General features: G+C 40.9%; 1 protein-coding gene across 3 annotated transcripts; it reads left to right on the top strand.

Annotated features, from left to right (window-relative positions):
* The first annotated feature begins 1375 nt into the window (after positions 1-1375).
* On the top strand, positions 1376-13983 carry LOC128235297 (uncharacterized). 3 transcript variants are annotated; one of them, XM_052950111.1, is made up of 5 exons: positions 1376-1426; positions 2166-2527; positions 4712-4907; positions 8104-8226; positions 12724-13983. In XM_052950111.1, the coding sequence occupies exons 2-5, from the start codon at positions 2301-2303 to the stop codon at positions 13558-13560; spliced, it is 1383 nt and encodes a 460-aa protein (XP_052806071.1). In that variant the 5' UTR covers positions 1376-1426; positions 2166-2300; the 3' UTR covers positions 13561-13983. The 3 variants fall into 3 exon arrangements, with proteins under 3 accessions (XP_052806071.1, XP_052806072.1, XP_052806070.1); XM_052950112.1 differs by lacking the exon at positions 2166-2527 and having other exon boundaries at positions 1382-1426; XM_052950110.1 differs by lacking the exon at positions 1376-1426 and having other exon boundaries at positions 1542-2527.
* Positions 13984-23078: the final 9095 nt, after the last annotated feature.

A 23078-nucleotide genomic window follows, 5' to 3' on the forward strand; every position in this document is an offset into this window, starting at 1 on the left:
TAAATACTGGGTGAAACTGTTGCATAATAATGAAAGTAAACATTATAAAAAGGTTTATAACATGCTGAAAACAGATATGGAACAGCATCCGAACAAACCAAAACGGTGTTCAATCACAAAAGACCTACTCCGTAGTTTAGGTTTATATGATGCCTGGTTTTATCAAGAAATTGGAAATGTTAAGATAGTTTTGTGTCTTGTTAAACAAAGGTTAAAAGATAGTTTTATTCAAGATTGGCAAAGTAGATTAGACATGTCCAACAGGGCTAGGTTTTACATGATTGTGTCAGGATTTAGATTTCAACCATATCTCAACATTTTAAATATTACTAAATTTAGAATGTCAGAGTCCAAATTGCGGCTATCTTCACATATATTAAGCATTGAAACGGGACGATGGAATAGACCGCAATCGACGCCCCTAAATGAACGTAAATGGACTGTTTGTTCCTTATTAGAAGATGAATACCATTTTCTTCTGAAGTGCCAATTATTTAATGAACCAAGAATGAGATTTATACCTAGGTAGTATATACAACATGTATAAATGAATTGCGCTGATCAATACAGAAAAATAAACTATTTTTAAAAATCTGAGTATGTTTATATCTTTCTTGCACTACAGAGTACAGACAATTCATCCGTCAACCGTTTAAAAATGATTCTTTGAGTAATAATATTCAACGTGTTAGTTGGAAGCGCGCGGTTTAATACAACATGCAATGCAAGCGAGACAATCGAGTATTGTTACACCATCTCAGAAGACGAAAGTACTCGCCCATGCCAGGTGTGACAAAGTCGTTAAATTGCAAGTCACAATGTAGCCTTTTCATATTTAAACTCTAAAACAAAGACGGCCTCTTTTACAAACGGATGGCGATTGTAACGGAAAAGCAGATGTACAGTGTGAAACTTGGTTTACAAACCTTTTGCCGCGTGCAAATGTGCCTTAAAAAGCTGTATTTATGTTCACTTGTACAACAGCGATATTTACTCCGAATGAGTCTAATGACAAAATATATTTCGGAAAAAAATGAAAGTAAATATAAACTTTATAAACAATAGTAAAACTGAAAAAGTACAAAAAGTCAAAATATTGCATTTTAAAAATGCATTAAAGGTACACAAAAAAGGAAAAATCTCAATTTTATTTCTGTTCTCTCTCATTTCTATAAAAAGAATTTTACACAGCTGTGAATTTTACTTCAGACATTTCATCTTCACTTTCCGTTTAACTGACCTCCTTAGTTTCTATTTCTTCATTTTCAAAACATAAAATGATGATAATGATGATGATGATGATGATGATGATGGTTATGATGATGATGATGATGATGTTGATGATGATAACGATCTCTGCATTCGATAGATCCAACAACGATTAAAATCGAAAGTGAAAGTGAACCAAACATTTTGGAATATAAAGGTATTTTCTATTCGTTCAATGATTTCAGATATATCAGAATATACTCCATGCGATTCATTGATTGTATTTGCTCTACAATCAGGGAATCATGCACATATTATTAAGTATCATCACCATTTTATTCATGTTGAAAGTGTAAAACAGATTTGTAGTAATTGTAAGAAGGCTATTAAGTACAGGTCTCTTAAGCATCTACCAAAACCATGGATTGTAAATCTACACTGATTTAGAGTCAATTCGTTGGTTAAATGTTTATATATTTATTGTTGAATACTTAGACGTCTTTGTTTAGCTAGTGTTAGATTGCTAACACTATTGACACTTCATATCGACATTTGGCTGTGCCGTGTGAAATAAACCTATTTGAAATAGTTCTCTTTTGTATCAATAACTCAGATGATTTATAGAGGTCATTGTTGACAAACACGCTGATGATGACGATGTGGTGGTGGTGATGCTGTTAAATAAAACTGAAAACATCATTATTAAGAGCTTTGAAAGGACAATTTCAAGTGTCCAGGTAGACGGGGTGAAGAGGCTATTCCATAAGGCGAGGGATGGTTTAAATAATGTTACGTTGTCAATAGTTGTGGGCATTGTTTGAAAAGTTTGCATTGATCAACGGATTTCAACTTAACTAACTTAGATATCGAACAAAGACTCCAACACGTTTTATTTCAAATCCTATACATTTGAAAATCAAGAGATTGTTTTAATTTAACATTTGCTGCATGTGTAGGGTACTCGGACTTGACATTTATTGTCCCGCGTGTGCATCGTGACTCCTGAAGTTGCTACGAACTTAGTCAACTTCTGCTGGGGAACATTGGCGGCGAATTTTGGATGGCCGGCGCGGCTGTGCGGACTGCGACTTATGGGCTGCGGTAGCGGGCGGCCGATGGATCCACGGGACACGGCGGACTGGGAGGACGGCGAGGTGGGTGAGACGCGGGGTGTCCACTGGCAGACAGAGCAGGATGAGTTGCTCACGGAGTACGGCTCCCATCTCCAGAGCGCCTACCAGTCGCGTGCTGGAACCGCAAAGTCTCGCGCAAGGAGCGCGCGCATAGGAAGCGCATACACAGGACTGACCGCATCGACGTAGGTTGTATGTTAAACAGGGAAAATTGCCATTGCCTGGTGTAGTAATGTGAGCTCCTGACTAGCCATTGCCTAGTGTGGTAATGTGTGCACCTAACTAACCATTGTCTGGTGTGGTAATGTGTGCACCTAACTAACCACTGTCTGGTGTGGTAATGTGTGCACCTAACTAACCATTGTCTGGTGTGGTAATGTGTGCACCTAACTAACCATTGTCTGGTGTGGTAATGTGTGCACCTAACTAACCATTGTCTGGTGTGGTAATGTGTGCACCTAACTAACCATGGCCTGGTCTGGTAATGTGTGCCCCGGACTAACCATTGTTTGCAGGTTGATAGAAGCACCTGGCGGGTTGAATCAGCACCTAAAACATTGCCTGGCGGGTTGATGTTTGCACCTAACTAACCATTGTCTGACGGGTTGATGTCTGCACCTAACTAACCATTGTCTGGCGGGTTGATGTATGCATCTAACTAACCATTGTCTGACGGGTTGATTTATGCACTTAATTTATCAATGTGTGGTGGGCTGATGTATGCACCTAACTAACCATTGTCTGACGGGTTGATGTATGCACCTAACTAACCATTGTCTGGTGGGTTGATGTATGCACCTAACTAACCATTGTCTGGCGGGTTGATTTATGCACTTAATTTATCAATGTGTGGTGGGTTGATGTATGCACCTAACTAACCATTGTCTGGCGGGTTGATGTATGCACCTAACTAACCATTGTCTGACGGGTTGATTTATGCACTTAATTTATCAATGTGTGGTGGGTTGATGTATGCACCTAACTGACCATTGTCTGGCGGGTTGATGTATGCACCTAACTAACCATTGTCTGACGGGTTGATGTATGCACATAACTAACCATTGTCTGATGAATTGATGTATGCATCTAACTAACCATTGTCTGGCGGGTTGATTTATGCACTTAATTTATCAATGTGTGGTGGGTTAATGTATGCACCTAACTGACCATTGTCTGGCGGGTTGATGTATGCACCTAACTAACCATTGTCTGACGGGTTGATGTATGCACCTAACTAACCATTGTCTGACGGGTTGATGTATGCACCTAACTAACCATTGTCTGACGGGTTGATGTATGCACATAACTAACCATTGTCTGATGAATTGATGTATGCATCTAACTAACCATTGTCTGGCGGGTTGATTTATGCACTTAATTTATCAATGTGTGGTGGGTTGATGTATGCACCTAACTGACCATTGTCTGGCGGGTTGATGTATGCACCTAACTAACCATTGTCTGGCGGGTTGATGTGTGCACCTTACTTACCATTGTATGGAGAGTTAATTCAGAACGTAATTAACCATTGTCTGGTAGGTGAAATCAGCACCTTACAAGCCTTTGTCTGGTGAATTAAATCAGCACCTAACAAGCTATTGTCTGACGGGCAAAATCAGCACCTAACAATCCGTTTTCTGGCGGGTAAAATCAGCACGTGACAATCCGTTTGCTGGCACGTTAAATCAGCACATAACAAGCTATTGTCTGGCGGGTTAAATCAGCACATAACAATCAATTGTCTGGCGGGTTAAATCAGCACATAACAATCAATTGTCTGGCGGGTAAAATCAGCACCAAGTTATTGTCTGGCGGATGAAATCAGCACCTAACAAGCTATTGTCTGGCGGGTAAAATCAGCACACAACAAGTTATTGTCTGGCGGGCTAAATCAGCACATAACAATCAATTGTCTGGCGGGTAAAATCAGCACATAACAATCAATTGTCTGGCGGGTAAAATCAGCACCTTACAATCAATTGTCTGGCGGGTAAAATCAGCACATAACAATCAATTGTCTGGCGGGTAAAATCAGCACCTTACAATCAATTGTATGGCGGGTAAAATCAGCACACAACAAGTACTTGTCTGGCGGGTTAAATCCGCACCTAACAATCAATTCTCTGGCGGGTAAAATCAGCACATAACAATCAATTGTCTGGCGGGTTAAATCCGCACCTAACAATCAATTGTCTGGCGGGTAAAATCACCACTTAACAAGCTATTGTTTGGCGGGTTAAATCAGCACCTAACGAGCTTTTGTCTGACGGGATGATGTTTGCACATATATATGTAGCAATTTTCTGGTGGCTTGATGAAACTTAAAATTTTACTAATTGATGTATGGATCGTCTACTGTGTTGGTTTAGGACGATCCAGGAAGCAGAGTGGACGATGTTGTCTGATGATGAGGGGACGATGGTTGACGAGGACGAGATGCCGGGCCTCCGAGCGCCCTCCCTGTCCCTATGGTACAACGACAACGAGGCGGGTGACATTCTCATTCAGGATGTATATGTACCACGCATGGGCCTCGCCCGCAACACCTACTACTGCTGCCTACAGGTAGGACACAAAAACATGACGCTCTGATGGCAGTAGCTATTGATTTATTTCGTGTTTATTGTTTTTTGTCCGTTTTTTTCCATTTTATAATAATACAAATTGTCCGTCTTTGATTTTATTGTTTAAACTATAAATAACGCGCGGACTAGATACCGCTCGGTATGATGACTCGCTTGGTTTACTGTTCACTTGTAATGTTTGGTTTCTTTTGGAAAACCAATGTGATGCAATCAACCATGGTTAACGCTCAACTTTGTTTGTGTTTTGTTGTCTGATACTAGTTTAAAGTTTTTTCGATACATTTATTTCGTTTATCATTTCATTTGATCCAGATTTTGAACAAAAACAACTTGGTTAAAATAAATAGGCAGTTGACAGGCGAGTGGGTTGGTGTTAAGCATAGCGATGAAACGAATGTTGCGAGCTTTGAAGATCTTGGTTTGATGGTTTTATGATCAACGTCGCTTTGGCAAAAACCGCTCAATATCTGGATGGGGAATGACGTATACGTAGTAATGGAACATAACTCTTATATACATATATATAGTACCTAAGGCCGCTGTTGCTTAAGGTGATAGGCTAAGTAATGATATGACCCATGTAGCGATGTTACTTGATTTGTTTTAAGTGTATGAATTGTTAAGATATAATACTGTGTGACTGCATTTGGCGTTGTTGGAATCATTGTATTTGTTACTGAAGAAAGGAAAATCAGGGGCGGTTTTATGATTTGACGTAAGAGGGGGCATAACATCGGGCGTTACCTTTTGACTTGCGCACCTTCCCCAGAATCGAGATTTATTTGGTGTTGACTGGAGGTGGGGGTTGTTACCCAATAATTGAGTTATAAATGACGTTTAGTAACTAGGTGAAATATTTTCCGCTATATATAAAACATGCAGTAAGATTGACGCATAGTGATGAAAGGAGTGTTTATATAGCGCATCATAGAAGACGTTCCTCGAAATTACTGCAGTAAAAGGCCGCCGAAAGTAAAACAATATAAAAGAGTTTTTCGCTCAATATTTCAAGTTCGGAATGTTAGGTAGAGATGAAACTTTTTTTTGTTTTATCTGCGGCATATGGACGAAAACCAGCCATAACGCACTAGTCACTCGAGAGTTATCGCCCTTTAATTATATAAATTACCTTAAATCGGTCTTGTCCGATCGATAATTTCAGAATCCTTTGTCCAATCATCACCAACATTGGTCAGAATTTTTATGGGTATAATTTAATTCTTAATTTGACTTAAAGTCACACTCGTATTCAAAATCACTATATACTGTATAACAAACATGAATTTTGAGTGATAAACCTTCAACTACTTACTTCTTACTAAATAATGCTTTTATGGAAATATGTTATACTAATAACAAATTTTCAACCGTGTATTAAAAAGCTGAAAAATCACAAATATTAAATGACGGGTGAGTGCTAAACGATTTACAGTGATCAATTATCGTGTAATCGTGCTAAAATGACTTTAAAAAGTTTTTAAAGATTAATAGTGATGGAATTTGTTGTATATGCTATATTGACCCGCGTAACCGGAGTTACACCTTCTATGTCAGTGGAACGCAAGGCTGAAGGATGACGGCTACTGTGGGATCCAAGACCATGCTATGAAAACAATCTTTTATTTCAGTGGAACGCGAGGCTGGAGGATGACGGCTTCTGTGCGACCCAGGACCATGCTATGAAAACAATCTCTTATTTCAGTGGAACGCGATGCTGGAGGATGACGGCTAGTGTGGGCTCCAGGACCATGCTATGAAAACAATATCTTATTTCAGTGGAACGTGATGCTGGAGGATGACGGCTACTGTTGGACCCAGGACCATGCTATGAAAACAATCTCTTATTTCAGTGGAACGCGATGCTGGAGGATGACGGCTAGTGTGGGATCCAGGACCATGCTATGAAAACAATATCTTATTTCAGTGGAACGTGATGCTGGAGGATGACGGCTACTGTTGGACCCAGGACCATGCTATGAAAACAATCTCTTATTTCAGTGGAACGCGATGCTGGAGGATGACGGCTAGTGTGGGATCCAGGACCATGCTATGAAAACAATATCTTATTTCAGTGGAATGCGGGACTGGAGGATGACGGCTTCTGCGGGATCCAGGACCATGCTATGAAAACAATCTCTTATTTCAGTGGAACGCGGTGATGGAGGATGATGGCTACTGTTGGATCCAGGACCATGCCATGAAAACAATCTCTTATTTGAGTGGAATGCGGACCTGGAGGATGACGGCTTCTGCGGGATCCAGGACCATGCTATGAAAACAATATCTTATTTCAGTGGAACGCGGCGATGGAGGATGACGGCTACTGTTGGACCCAGGACCATGCTATGAAAACAATCTCTTATTTCAGTGGAACGTGATGCTGGAGGATGACGGCTACTGTTGGACCCAGGACCATGCTATGAAAACAATATCTTATTTCAGTGGAATGCGAGGCTGGAGACTGACGGCAACTGCGGGATCCAGGACCATGCTATGAAAACAATCTCTTCTTTCAGTGGAATGCGGGGCTGGAGGATGACGGCTACTGCGGGATCCAGGACCATGCTATGAAAACAATCTCTTATTTCAGTGGAACGCGGGGATGGAGGATGACGGCTACTGTGGGATCCAGGACCATGCTATGAAAACAATCTCTTATTTCAGTGGAACGCAGGACTGGAGGATGACGGCTACTGTTGGATCCAGGACCATGCTATGAAAACAATCTCTTATTTCAGTGGAACGCGGGGATGGAGGATGACGGCTTCTGCGGGATCCAGGACCATGCTATGAAAACAATCTCTTATTTTAGTGGAACGCAGGACTGGAGGATGACGGCTACTGTTGGATCAAGGACCATGCTATGAAAACAATCTCTTATTTCAGTGGAACGCGGGGATGGAGGATGACGGCTACTGTTGGACCCAGGACCATGCTATGAAAACAATCTCTTTTTTCAGTTGAACGCGGGGATTGAGGATGACGGCTACTGTTGGATCTCGGACCATCCGATGTACATATTCTCCTTCTATATTTATTTAGTGGAACGCGGGGATGGCGATGGATGCTACTATGGAATCCAGGACCATGCTATTACATATACACCTTCCAATAGTATTTTACTGTACCGAGGGACCTGAGGATGACGGCTACTGAACCTTATTCTTATATTTCAGTGGAACGCAGGGATGGAAGGGGGTGGATACTGTGGGATCCAGGATCATCCGCGGGGCCGTAACTTCATATTTTCCTTGTGGGACCCACCTCGGGGTGAAGGCGCGATCCGGCCCATATACGTGGTAAGGGCTGGAAATTGTCTATTATTGTTTAAAAACTTATCTGATACTAAGGCTACGTCGAACCAAACATCAGATCAAAGAAAATTAAAATTGTTCGACGTCGCACCCTGTTCTATTTTTTGAAATAATATAGTTGTATGCCGGAAATAGTTTTAAGGTAGAATATTGGAGCCATCCTGCGTTCAGTCGGTTGAACTGATGCAAAATGTTTTATGAGCGAATGTCTTTCACAGTTTCAGGTACCCACGGCTTACTCGTCTGAACGTAGCGTGACGTTTAAAATGATTTTTAAATTTTTGTTTATGTTGGAGTGGGGCGATCTGCTTAAACAGTTTTAGAAATATCACTCATAACCATCGTTATGTGTAAAAGTACTTGATATATTTTACGTGACCCGCTGCCTAATACTCTTAAAGTTATTCACGTGCCCTATAACATAATGTATACACTTTTTGGAGGTTAAATGATTGAACTACTTTCACAGTTTAAGAGATAACACTCTCGTATTTGTTGTCATTTGCGACCAAGCAGTTAAAGAGTTGTGTGCTCCTTATTATTCTATTTACGTTATAGCTATAAGTGGCCTATAACACACTTTGTGGAGCGGATTTTCTGAAATTTGGTTCACATGATTACCATTAAGATATTTTTATAAGCCTTAACCAATAGTTACATTTTACATTATGGATATATGGATTTTTGGAGAGAACTACTTCACTTTAAGCTTAAAAACTTGTGAACGCTAAGGTCTACGGAAATCAAGCTTGGTTATTAGGTTGGCTAGCGAGAGATTAAAGTCGTGGCAACAATGCGCTGAAAATGTGCTTCCGATCAATAACTGAAGAACGCTCAGTCCAACGGACGTCCAACTTGGTTCCAGTTGTGTTATGAACAATAGACGAACCCTTTTTTTGAAGTCAGTGGGTCAAAGGATGACCAAAGGATAACTCATGGTGACCTTGAGGTGAAAAACCGTTCCCATCAATATCAAAAGAACGGTGGGGCACTCAAGTATGTCTTTTTAAAGACACTACCCGAGCACATACATGTATTTATGTCCGTGGCAGGGACGATATGCGAGCTGATCACACACATGTATTTATGTCCGTGGCAGGGACGATATGCGAGCTGATCACACACATGTATTATTGTCCGTGGCAGGGACGAATGCGAGCCGATCACACACATGTATTTATGTCCGTGGCAGGGACGAATGCGAGCCGATCACACACATGTATTTATGTCCGTGGCAGGGACGAATGCGAGCCGATCACACACATGTATTTATGTCCGTGGCAGGGACGAATGCGAGCCGATCACACACATGTATTTATGTCCGTGGCAGGGACGAATGCGAGCCGATCCCACACATGTATTTATGTCCGTGGCAGGGACGAATGCGAGCCGATCACACACATGTATTTATGTCCGTGGCAGGGACGAATGCGAGCCAATCACACACATATATTTATGTCCGTGGCAGGGACGAATGCGAGCCGATCACACACATGTATTTATGTCCGTGGCAGGGACGAATGCGAGCCGTTCACATGTATATATATTAATGACAGGATCTTGTGACGACCTGTGAGTCGTTGACATATGCTTCCCTGGGAGGGTTGGGACGACCTGTGAGCTGTTGACATATTTGCTTATCTTGCAGGGTTTTGGGACGTTCTGTGAGATGTTGCCATATGCTTTCCTGGCAGGGTCCTGGGGCGACCTGTGAGCTGTTGCCATATGCTTTCCTGGCAGGGTCCTGGGGCGACCTGTGAGCTGTTGCCATATGCTTTCCTGGCAGGGTCCTGGGACGACCTGTGAGCTATTGCCATATGCTTTCCTGGCAGGGTCCTGGGGCGACCTGTGAGCTGTTGCCATATGCTTTCCTGGCAGGGTCCTGGGGCGACCTGTGAGCTGTTGCCATATGCTTTCCTGGCAGGGTCCTGGGACGGCCTAAGAGCTGTTGAAAAATATGCTTTCCTGGCCGGGTGTTGTGACGACCTGTGAGTTGTTGACATATGTTTTCCTGACAGGGTGTTGTGACGACCCCGAGAGCTGTTGACATATGCTTTCCCGGCAGGGTCTTGGGACGATCTGTGAGCTGTTGACATATGCTTTCCCGGCAGGGTCTTTGGACGATCTGTGAGCTGTTGACATATGCTTTCCCGGCAGGGTCTTTGGACGATATGTGAGCTGTTGACATATACTTTCATGGCAGGGTCTTGGGACGATATGTGAGCTGTTGACATATGTTTTCCTGGCAGGGTCTTGGGACGACCTGTGAGCTGTTGACATATGCTTTCCTGGCAGGGTCTTAGGTAGATCATTGATTTGTTGATATATATACTTTCCTGGTAGGGTGTTCCGGTAGGGTAGTGGGACGATCTTTCGAGTGTAATTCGAAAAATACTTTCTTTATAACTAAGCAAGATTGTGACATACCTTGTATTATGAAATTTGGTCATACTTAATTGTTATTTTAAAGAAACTATACGAATAATAGACAAAATAAAGTTTACATTGACCTTTAGGTGAGTTAATGATTGTTTGAACAATAAAATGGAAAGACGGAACACACGATCTAAAATGAAGTTGATTGCAAATGTTTAAGAAGTAAGTTTTATATGCATGCGAGTAGTGCTACCAAACCTTGTGACTCAATGTACTTATGTATTATCGGTGAGTTATATGAGACCTTTCATTGGATAGCGTTTGGTGCCCCTGGGCTCAAGGTCAAGGTCACTGAAACTAAACATAGAAAAACGGTTAAAACTGAATAACTTTAGTGAGGGTTGACATATCTTAACCAAATTTCATAAACATAATAATGGATGAGTTTATGGATATATTTCATGGGATTGCAAGGCCAAGTTCACTGTTACTAAGAAGGAAAAATGGTGAGTACTGAATAACTTAAGTTAGGGTTGACATATATTTACTCAACTTGGTATTTAGGAAGAGTTTACGGAGACCTTTCATGGGTTTGCGTTTAGGGCTCTTGGGGTCAAGGTCAAGGTCACTGTTACTAAAAATAGAAAAACGGTTGAAACCGAAAAACGTTAGGATTGACACATCTTGACTAAACTTGGTATTTAGGAATAGTTTATGGATACCTTTCATTGGGTTGCGTTTGGGGCTCGTGGAATCAAGGTGAAGGTCACAGAAACTAAAGTAATAGAAAAACGGTTAAAACTGAATTACTTTAGATAGGGTTCATATATCTTGACCAAACTTGATATGTATGAATAGTTTATTGAGGACCTCCATGGGACTGCATTTGAGCCCATACTAAAATTAGAAAGAAAAAAAACAAAACTTCTTCTGTTAATCATTTAAAATCTGGTTTCGTCGCATTGCGGCGTTTCTAGTTTACAAATGTTTTACTGGCAGGTTCCCGGTCCGTTCACTCGAAAATAATTTATTGGCAGAGTTCTCGGGACGTTCTGCGAGCCGTTCACTGAAAAATAATATACTGGAACGATCTGCGAATCATTCACATAAAAATGTTTTCTAAAAGAGTGTCTTGGTATGATCTGCAATACTTTCACATTTATTTACCTTTCAATGTATTACTGGCAGGGTCCCGGGACGATCTTCGAGCCGTTCACCTTTCAATGTATTACTTGCAGGATCCCGGGACGATCTGCGAGCCGTTCACCTATCAATGTATTACTGGCAGGCTCCCGGGACGATCTCCGAGCCGTTCACCTTTCAATGTATAACTGGCAGGGTCCCGGGACGATCTGCGAGCCGTTCACCTATCAATGTATTACTGACAGGGTCCCGGGACGATCTCCGAGCCGTTCACCTTTCAATGTATAACTGGCAGGCTCCCGGGACGATCTCCGAGCCGTTCACCTCTTAATGTATTACTGGCAGGCTCCCGGGACGATCTGCGAGCCGTTCACCTTTCAATGTATTACTGGCAGGCTCCCGGGACGATCTGCGAGCCGTTCACCTATCAATGTATTACTGGCAGGGTCCCGGGACGATCTGCGAGCCGTTCACCTATCAATGTATTACTGGCAGGGTCCCGGGACGATCTGCGAGCCGTTCACCTTTCAATGTATTACTGGCAGGGTCCCGGGACGATCTGCGAGCCGTTCACCTATCAATTTATTACTGACCTATCAATGTATTACTGGCAGGGTCCCGGGACGATCTGCGAGCCGTAAACCTATCAATGTATTACTGGCAGGCTCCCTGGACGATCTGCGAGCCGTTCACCTATCAATGTATTACTGGCAGGGCTCCCGGGACGATCTGCGAGCCGTTCACCTATCAATGTATTACTGGCAGGGTCCCGGGAAGATCTCCGAGCCGTTCACCTGTCAATGTATTACTGGCAGGGTCCCGGGACGATCTGCGACCTGTTCTGTTAAAAATGTTTTGCGGGCAGGGTTCTGACACGATCTGCGAATCATTTACATAAATGTATTCTTGGTAGGGTCTTGGGATGATCTGCGAGGCTTTCAAATATATATGTTTCCTTGGCAGGGTCCTGGGACGATCTGCGAGCCGTTCGGGGGAGAAGGGACGGGTCTTAAGACCTGGAATTTCTCACTGGGCTGGGAACCGGATCTTTGGTACACGCTTGTTACGCGCCGCTGGGGCCACGACGACCACTCGTACTTCGGCTTTTGGGTGTACAAACACATGGCACAGGAATGGACGCATCTGGTCACGCTAGACTACCCCGTGCCTGATGTGTGCTTTGACACGCTTTCATGTAGCTTCCTTGAGGATTGGGAGGGAGGCGGTGACGAAGTTAGAAGAGTCCACTTCCAGAACGGCTTCAAACACAACCTGACCGGCGGCTGGATGCCGTTTACTGCAGCCGCCTTTAGTGTGGTCCGCGAAGCCTCCAGTCGCGCATATGAGAACAATTTCGACACTGGCGTTCTCGACGGTACGTTCTATCTTCAGTCGGGCGGAGATACAATACCTACAACGACAGCCGTCGATGGCGGAACGATCCGCCGAGAGATGACGCCAAAACCGGATATGCTTCCCATATGCTGCTACCTGACATCCGTCACAGATACGGAAATCACGTGGGAAATACCGGAAGGAAGTATCCCTCAGTTTCAATACATTATTTATATTGACCGCAGCATCTACAAACAGGAAGTTAACTCTGAACACAGACTGTGTATGTTTAAAGCGCCTCCGACAGAAGTGGTCGAACTACTTGTTGAGGATATTTATGGGCGCAGTGTGCGCTCTAAGTTTAGGGTTCGAGAGGAGAAAAAGCGTACCAAATTGAGGACAAGAATGGACGTTTACATGCCAAGCTCAACTCTTCTGGCTAAACATCCTAGTAAATCATACTAACTTAATTGTAAACTGATTTAACATAGAAATTTTACTTGCTAGCCGATGTGATTGTTTTTATTTTATTTTATGCCAAAAAGAAAATTACAGTTTGCGGAAAATTTCTCAAATAGAACCTTTACCAGAAAAAGAAGAATGTGAGAGTTTTGTAGAGATTGATAATATTGGAGATGAAAATGAATTTTTTTCAGATATGTGGCTGCACAATCTGAATCTGACAGTTGATGACAAAAATGAAATTTCCTGCAGCCCCATAGCATAAAGAGCAGATTGTACAGTGAATACAAACATTTATTTTCATAGAGGGTCTAGATATATTTGTGAAATCAGCTATCGAATCGTATTGACAGCTACATGTATTAAGTACACATTTAAAATATTTATGTGACAATATTCAAATAAGAATTAAACATTTACGTTAGATCTTCTACTTCTTTTATTCTTTTCTTTCTAATGTTCAACCAAGCAAGAACCAATATGTGCGTTTTTGTTGATATTCAATCTCATGCGAAACGCGATCAGAATATCGTTATAGTAAAGAGCATAACATCATTATGAATGACAAAATTAACGATGCCATTCCAGTAACTGTGCAAACGTACCGAGGTTATTATAATAATATAAATACCTACAATTTGTTGATTTTAAACGACACTTACCCTAAATGTTGATATTTCGGTACTTAATTGTATTTGCTTTCATGAAATATTCACAAAGCTGCGAGAATTTTACAATCGCACGACACTCATTTGCTGATTTAATTAAGCTATACCGCCTGGGCTCAACTTATGAGAATCTTCTCCATAGAGTTCAATTGCCAACATTACATATGAGCAAGGTAAGATACATCGCTATTGAAACCTATGTCTATACGGTATCTCACCAGAATATGTTCAAAACATTGCAGCTTTTAAGACATTTAATTTTAATCTCAGATATGAAAACTGTGTAGACGTGCCATAAATATGGGAAAACTCATTCCGCTTTGAGGCCAGTCAGGTATGAAACTTCCTCCTAAAGGAAATAAGGTGAAAGAACTAACCATTTTACAGTGGTATGTCAACTAACGGAAACGTGAGCGTGTGGACTGGCCGTACAGCCAGGTAAACTAGTTCATGGTATCACTGTTTTCAGTGCTCTAATCCATCTTACTTTTTGTAATTGTATGCACGAATATAATAAGGGACAGCTTTTTTAAATACTTGTTCCAATATTTGTACCTATTTTAAACTATATGCTTTTATTTACAGGTCACAAGCTCATTGTTATTTTTAATATGTTATATTATGTATGTTTTTTATTACTGTCGGAAAATAGCTTATTGAGGTAATGTTTCTTGTTATCATAAGCCCGACTTTAAATAAAGATTATTGTATAGAAGGCGGAGCTAGTGAGTCAAATACGCGCGGACTCGGAGTTCATTTTGGAGTTATATAGAAAATGGTGCGAGCTTCCTCGGCCTACGACCTATGTATAGTCACGTTGTTTATTTTTGTGCTTTTAGTTTCTTTTTTAATATGAGAACGAATGATCTCATCATGTGAACTTAATGCTGGGAGCCCACCAAGGTTCATCGCGGGAGTGGTCCTTGTTTTGAAGCGATATATGACACGCAAACTGCATACTTGATTCCATGAAAAGATGATCCCAAACCTTCCTGCAAATTCAATGTTTGTGCTTGAAAATGCTGCCTTCCACAATGTCCGGATCGACCGATATCCAACCACTGCAATACATAAAGCTTAAACGGCAGAACAACATCCATTACGACGAAATCATGCTGAAACCATAACTGATGCAGATCTTTAAAGTGACACTCTTATTCAAAATCATTACATACACACGTATAACAAGCATAAAATTTGAGTGATAAACCTTGAACTACTTACTAAATAATGCATTTATGGAAATTATAAATAACTGATAACAAGATTGTAACCGTGTAATTTATAGCTGAAAACGCAAAAATATTAAATGATTGGTGAATGCTAAAAGATTTACTGTAATTTACTATCGTCTCATAAGGTAGAAAAACCGTGTTTTGAACACCTTTATTTCAAATTAAACTCGGTATCCTTCATAAGAAGCATTGTTTTCAACATTTATGCCTCTTTTTTTGGAATATTAAAACAATATTACTAATTGTGGTAAATCTTATTTGGGAGTAAGAGTGCATCTTTAATACTTACATACCCGATTTTTCAACCTTTAAATTCCTATATTTTGCCCAGAAAATGCCAAAACCGCCTATATTTTTGGACAAAATTTCCTATATTTTTTCCTATATTTTCACCAAAACTTGGTTGACGGCCTGCATTTAGTATACATCAAACAACTACTCGTCACACTCGAGAACAGTAACTACGGAATCAATCATTGCAGTTACCCCCCTTTACTTACATAAGTTAATAGATATTGTGTACGTTTATTGCAAAGACTGGAAAAGGGATATTAGCGCAGCCAAATCAAACGTTGTGGCCTTTTCAAGTAAAAGGACGATACCAGATGTAGGAATCCTTTATGGTGATATATGTATAGAACAATCAGACAATGTAAACCACTTAGGAATTAGACAGTATTCCAATTTAAAGTTTTCGTTAAAAAATCAGGAAATACTACAAAAGGCTAAAAATGCATTTTTTCTATCCTGCACAAGGTGTCCACCCCTTCGGAGTGAATCCTTTAGTAAGCGCTGATCTTCACAAGAAAATATCCTTCTTGTAACCAAGCTTATAGCTCTTTATGGTTGTGAATTATGGTGTAACCTAACTCCGCATAACATGTATACTACTGACAAATTTCAGCATTTCATTGTTAAAAAAATACAGGGTTTTCTTAGTTCAACAAGATCAGATATGTGTGAAGCAATGGTTGGACTGCAAAAGCTTACCGGCGATGTTAATTTTAGGAAAATTTTGTTTTTACACAAGATATTAAGCCTTGATTGTAAAAGTACATGTCGAAATATTTTTATACGCAGATATCTCTCATTTATATCTTGTAACACTTCCATAAAGTACGGTTTTATTCCAGATATTTGTAACACACTCTGTAATTATGATCTTCATTCTGTTATTTACAATGTTTTAGTAGATCCGACATCATTGCCGAGTAAGTATGTATGGAAAAGAACTGTCAAGCAATTAGTATATGCATACGAGACAGAAATGTGGAGATACAGAATTATGATAGACTCTGACTTGGCTCGCTTCAGAAATTTACAACCAACTATCTCTCCGTGCATTGTGTACAGGACGTGTTGTCGTGCTGCTCAGAGAAGCATGATGAACGAGGTTGCAAAACTATGGTGTCGCAGCTGTCGACTTGGCTCTTTAACACTTTGTCATAACTATAATGTCCAAACCACGGACAAAATTGTTCACCTAGTCAGTGAATGTGCAGCAACAACTGAATTGCGGACTAAATATGTGTGCGCTATTTCATGTTTCGGCATTGAGTTTGTATCAGAAGGACTCCATGTTTACTATGAAACTGTTGGGTGCACCTTTAGCGCCACTGCTTGACAATAATGACAATAAGGACTATCTCCTGATATCGCTCCAATTCATTAGTGACTGTCTGTCATGTGTGTAAATTTTACTTCTGTTTGATGACGATGCCCACTTATTGGTATTATGTATTGTAATAACATTTTTTTTTAAATTACACATTGCTGACATGTTTCCTTGAAAAGCTTTAGAAATTAGATATAAATATATTTGTACATATATATGTATGCATATCTCCTTTTATAGGGAAATAAAGATTTTGATTGATTGAAGATTCGAGTTACCACTTAGCTATAAATGCATTCTAGATTTAGGCGCTAACAGGTTAACTAGTTATCATATGGTTTGCGAATTCCACTTAATAAGTAACATACTAATTGGTTAACGTAATAAGATTCTAAGAAATGTATATCTGTTTTGTTCTATATTTATACAACTGGTTATCTACTTATGATTTGCGAAATTCACATAGTACGTGGTAACACGAATCTTATTTCGTTGACCAGTTAACAACATTTTGTAGTCATTTTATGTTCCCATCAATTTGAATTGTTCACTTTGAATATTCCACAACACGTCAATCCGAATTGTTTTTACGAGTCATTGACATCCGTCTTTTCATGTCTCGAATGTCACAATTTAATTAATCAACATGGACCCGTAGAACGACGGCAAGAATACCTCGTGTAATTTAAGTCAACATGTATGTACAATTGTTGTTTTTCAAGTAAATTCAATTTTGCCGCTTCCATTGTTATTTTTAGAATGTCAACGCTTAATAAAAAAGTCCACACTGGTTATGAAAAACTAGCTTACTTTCCTAATAGCGTTCGCGTTTGCCTCCCTTCATGATTTTAATATTTAATCTGTTAAAGCAGATCGACCAATTGTGATTATTTAGTTAAGACATTATTTTAAAGTCGCCAAATTTGATTTTAAGAACAAAATTGAATTCACGTGCGAACGTTTTACGGGCCGCAAAACTAATAATCGCTGAGTCATGCAAATAATCGCGAAAACCCTGCACAAATGTGTTACTATAATAAGTAACATATGTATTAATCAACTATCAATCATGATTTATTGACGATATTTCAACATATTTAAATCAAGTCTCTGTTTTTTTACGAGTAACAAATAAACAAGCATTAAGCGTACTAAAGACATTACGGACAATACGCCTAGCAGAATAAAGGGACGGAAGTACATGTAATATAGAAATAAAAGTTTGAATCCTGTATTCAGGAAATCTTGATAAAGAATAAACTTTTATTGATGAAATTCATATGTACAGCATATTTTTAAATTTATTTAGCAGCATTTTGTTGGTGGTAATGGCTCAACAGAGAGCCATCCGGACCCGGTTCGAGCAGATGGATCCCCAGTCTGACAGAGAGCCATCCGGACCCGGTTCGAGCAGATGGATCCCCAGTCCGACAGAGAGCCATCCGGACCCGGTTCGAGCAGATGGATCCCCAGTCCGACAGAGAGCCATCCGGACCCGGTTCGAGCAGATGGATCCCCAGTCTGACAGAGAGCCATCCGGACCTGGTTCGAGCAGATGGATCCCCAGTCCGACAGAGAGCCATCCGGACCCGGTTCGAGCAGATGGATCCCCAGTCTGAGAGAGAGCCATCCGGACCTGGTTCGAGCAGATGGATCCCCAGTCCGACAGAGAGCCAAGAGCCATCCGGACCCGGTTCGAGCAGATGGATCACCAGTCCGACAGAGAGCCAAGTGCCATCCGGACCCGGTTCGAGCAGATGGATCCCCAGTCCGACAGAGAGCCATCCGGACCCGGTTCGAGCAGATGGATCCCCAGTCCGACAGAGAGCCATCCGGACCTGGTTCGAGCAGATGGATCCCCAGTCCGACAGAGAGCCATCCGGACCTGGTTCGAGCAGATGGATCCCCAGTCCGACAGAGAGCCATCCGGACCCGGTTCGAGCAGATGGATCACCAGTCCGACAGAGAGCCAAGAGCTATCCGGATCCGGTTCGAGCAGATGGATCCCCAGTCCGACAGAGAGCCATCCGGACCCGGTTCGAGCAGATGGATCCCCAGTCCGACAGAGAGCCATCCGGACCTGGTTCGAGCAGATGGATCCCCAGTCCGACAGAGAGCCATCCGGACCCGGTTCGAGCAGATGGATCACCAGTCCGACAGAGAGCCAAGAGCCATCCGGATCCGGTTCGAGCAGATGGATCACCAGTCTGACAGAGAGCCATCCGGTACTGGTTCGAGCAGATGGATCCCCAGTCTGACAGAGAGCCATCCGGACCTGGTTCGAGCAGATGGATCCCAGTCCGACAGAGAGCCATTCGGACCCGTTCGAGCAGATGGATCCCAAGTCTGACAGAGAGCCATCCGGACCCGGTTCGAGCAGATGGATCACCAGTCCGACAGAGAGCAATCCGGACCTGGCTCGAGCAGATGGATCCCCAGTCCGACAGAGAGCCATCCGGACCCGGTTCGAGCAGATAGATCCCCAGTCCGACAGAGAGCCATCCGGACCCGGTTCGAGCAGATGGATCCCCAGTCTGACAGAGAGCCATCCGGACCCGGTTCGAGCAGATGGATCCCCAGTCCGACAGAGAGCCATCCGGACCCGGTTCGAGCAGATGGATCATCAGTCCGACAGAGAGCCATCCGGACCCGGTTCGAGCAGATGGATCATCAGTCCGACAGAGAGCCATCCGGACCCGGTTCGAGCAGATGGATCATCAGTCCGACAGAGAGCCATCCGGACCCGGTTCGAGCAGATGGATCCCTAGTCCGAACTAATATACGTCCAAAACGGGATTCTTCGAAGGATTTGCCATATAAAAATATAAAAAAAATCCGTCCATTTACATTGAAGTCACCTACTCGGGAGCTGTTGGTGAATCCACCATCTCTGGTTTTTAGCCGACGAGGCTTATACTTTCCAAAAAAAATCCAACAGGTTATGTTTTGTAATTCTTAATTAATTTGTTTTTAATTACTATAAAATCAACTAGATTGATCAAAGAACTTGTGTATATAGATGCATTTCGAAATTTCTTGATAGTTCACCTCATAAAATTGTTTATCTTTCTCACTGTCTCTTATTGTTATAACTTAAATACACAAGTATGTATGTGAAACGCTTTTTAAAATCAATAATGCAATGCAATGCTAGCACGACATTGGACATTCAAAATAGAATGTTGTGCTGGCACGACATTGGACATTGGACATTCAAAATTGCATGTTGTGCTGACACGACATTGGACATTCAAAATCGAATGTTGTGCTGGCACGACATTAGACATTGGACATTCAAAAATGAAAGTCGTGCTGGCACGACATTGGACATTGGACATTCAAAAATGATTTTCGTGCCAGCACGACGTTGAACATTCAAAAATGAAAGTCGTGCTGGCACATTCAAATTAATGTATGGTTTTGTTTTATGAATGAATGGTTTCCACCGACTTTAAATTAAATTGGATGGCATGTAACTTGAAATTATTTGAAAAGGGTTAGAGATCACAAAGGCAATGAACCATTATACAATTTATTAACACCAAGAGAGCATTGTCATTACGATTCCATCGCAATATTTGAAACTTAAGCATGATTCAGATAGATATGATGTCACATATGCAGAGAAATATTTAAATGAATATACTTATGAATGGTCGTGAATTATATGTAGACAAACAGTGATAATGCTTTCAAAAAAGCATATTTTTAATAAGCTTAATTGTTTACACACAACTGCTACACAGCCAGTACCATTTATAAACGAAGTGAAGATAATTATATTCACAGTATATAATGACATATATGGAAAATAAACACATCATTCCAACAAGTATAAATGTAATCGTTCCTACATCTATTTTATCTGGTTTTACGTATTATAACACGAAATATTGTCAATGAGTCGATTAAGTAACCTATTACTGCCTGTCGACTTATTTTTTATTGACTCAATTAGTCGAACATGCTACGTCGTCTTCATTTGGTAAAGTTTATATGAAATAATGTGTTTGATAAGTCGACAGTATTACACAAAGCGTTTTATAATCAATCGCATCGACATTAAACAATTCCAAATGACGTCTTCATCACATACGACAAAAGTTCTTATAGGTTTTACAGAATTTATACATGTAAAAGGTGACACCAGAGCCAGTGGAAATGACATCTCGGACAGAACTGACAATTTGGATAACAAATGAGAAACTGGTTGAAAGGAAACAAAGCGCAAATAATTATATGAACCCCACCAATGCCAAAAAGGAAGCACGACTTTCACTTTTGAATGTCCAATGCTGGCACGACATTCATTTTTGAATGTCCAATGTCTAATGTCCTGCCAGCACGACTTTCATTTTTGAATGTCCAATGTCGTGACAGCACAACATTAGATTTTGAATGTCCAATGTCCAATGTCGTGCCAGCACAACATTCGATTTTGAATGTCCAATGTCGTACTAGCACGATATTAATTTTTTAAAATCCCAATGTCCAATGTCGTGCTGGCACGACATTCGTTTTTGAATGTCCAATGCCTAATGTCCTGCCAGCACGACTTTCACTTTTGAATGTCCAATGCCGTGCCAGCACAACATTTGATTTTGATGTGCTAACACGACATTCATTTTTGAAATCCCAATGCCCAATGTCCAATGTCGTGCTGGCACGACATTCATTTTTGAAATCCCAATGCCCAATGTCGTGCTGGCACGACATCCATTTTTAGATGTCCAATGTTTAATATCCTGCCAGCACGACCTTCACTTTTGAATGTCCAATTTCCAATGTCGTGCCAGCACAACATTCGATTTTGGAATGTCCAATGTCTAATGTCGTGCCAGCACAACATTCGATTTTGAATGTTCAATGCAAGCACGACATTCATTTTTGAAATCCCAATGTCCAATGTCCATGTCGTGCTGGCACAACATTCGATTTTTGAATGTCCAATGTCTAATGTCGTGCCAGCACAACATTCGATTTTGAATGTCCAATGTCGTGCTAGCACGACATTCATTTTTGAAATCCCAATGTCCAATGTCCATGTCGTACCGGCACGACATTCATTTTTGAATGTCCGCTGTCGTGTTGGCACGACTTTCGATTTTGAATGTCAAATGTCCAATGTCGTATGTTTGGCTTATTCACAAAAAGTATCAAGTCAGCGGTCATTGAGTTAAATGCATATTTAGCTTTCTGACAATTCGTTTTATTGTTGGTTTACATTTCATGTTGGAAATTTGCTTATTTGAAATAAAAAGGAGTAGTAGATCTAACGTAAATGTTTAATTTGTATTGAATTTTATCAAATTAATATTTTGAATGTTAACTGAACACCAAGGTGAGTTGCCGAAATAGCCTGTGTGATAATATTGTTTCCAATCATAACAGCGACATAAGGCTGTTCACGTTTCTTGCTGTAAACAAATATTTCAGAATGTTTAACGTTGATATCGATTCTCCATGACTGACAGTATGTATATTCGATATCCATCATTCGCTGTAGGTTGAGGGGTGACAACGCTATAAGAGCTATGGCGTCTGCGTTTGAAGGGTTGTCGGCCTTTGTTGATTGTACAGTGCAGCCATGGTTTTCTAAATCTTTTAGAAGTTGATCCACGTATAGTAAATTATAAAACATGGAAAGAGCGCCACCTTGGCGGACTGAGTTCCGCATATTAATGTTCTTTGACCCCCGACTTACTTAGCAACAAATGACTTCCTTAGCAATCAATGTCTTCCTTTGCAAGCAGTGACTTCCTTAGCAACCAGATTATATCATAGCATCCACGTACTTCCTTTGTAACCAATGACTTCCTAAGCAAGCAATGACTTTATAAGCAACGTATCACGTGTTAGCATCAACCTTCATTCAAAGCAGCAAATGACTTTCTTAGCAACAAATGACTTCCTAAGCAACTAATAACAGGTATTAAGATATTGAAAAAAATATCCTTAAAAAATATGTTTTTTATTTTGATATTTGCATTCGAAATAAGATTG

The sequence above is a fragment of the Mya arenaria genome, chromosome 5 (genome assembly GCF_026914265.1).
Source record: "Mya arenaria isolate MELC-2E11 chromosome 5, ASM2691426v1".
Lineage (NCBI taxonomy): Eukaryota > Metazoa > Mollusca > Bivalvia > Myida > Myidae > Mya > Mya arenaria.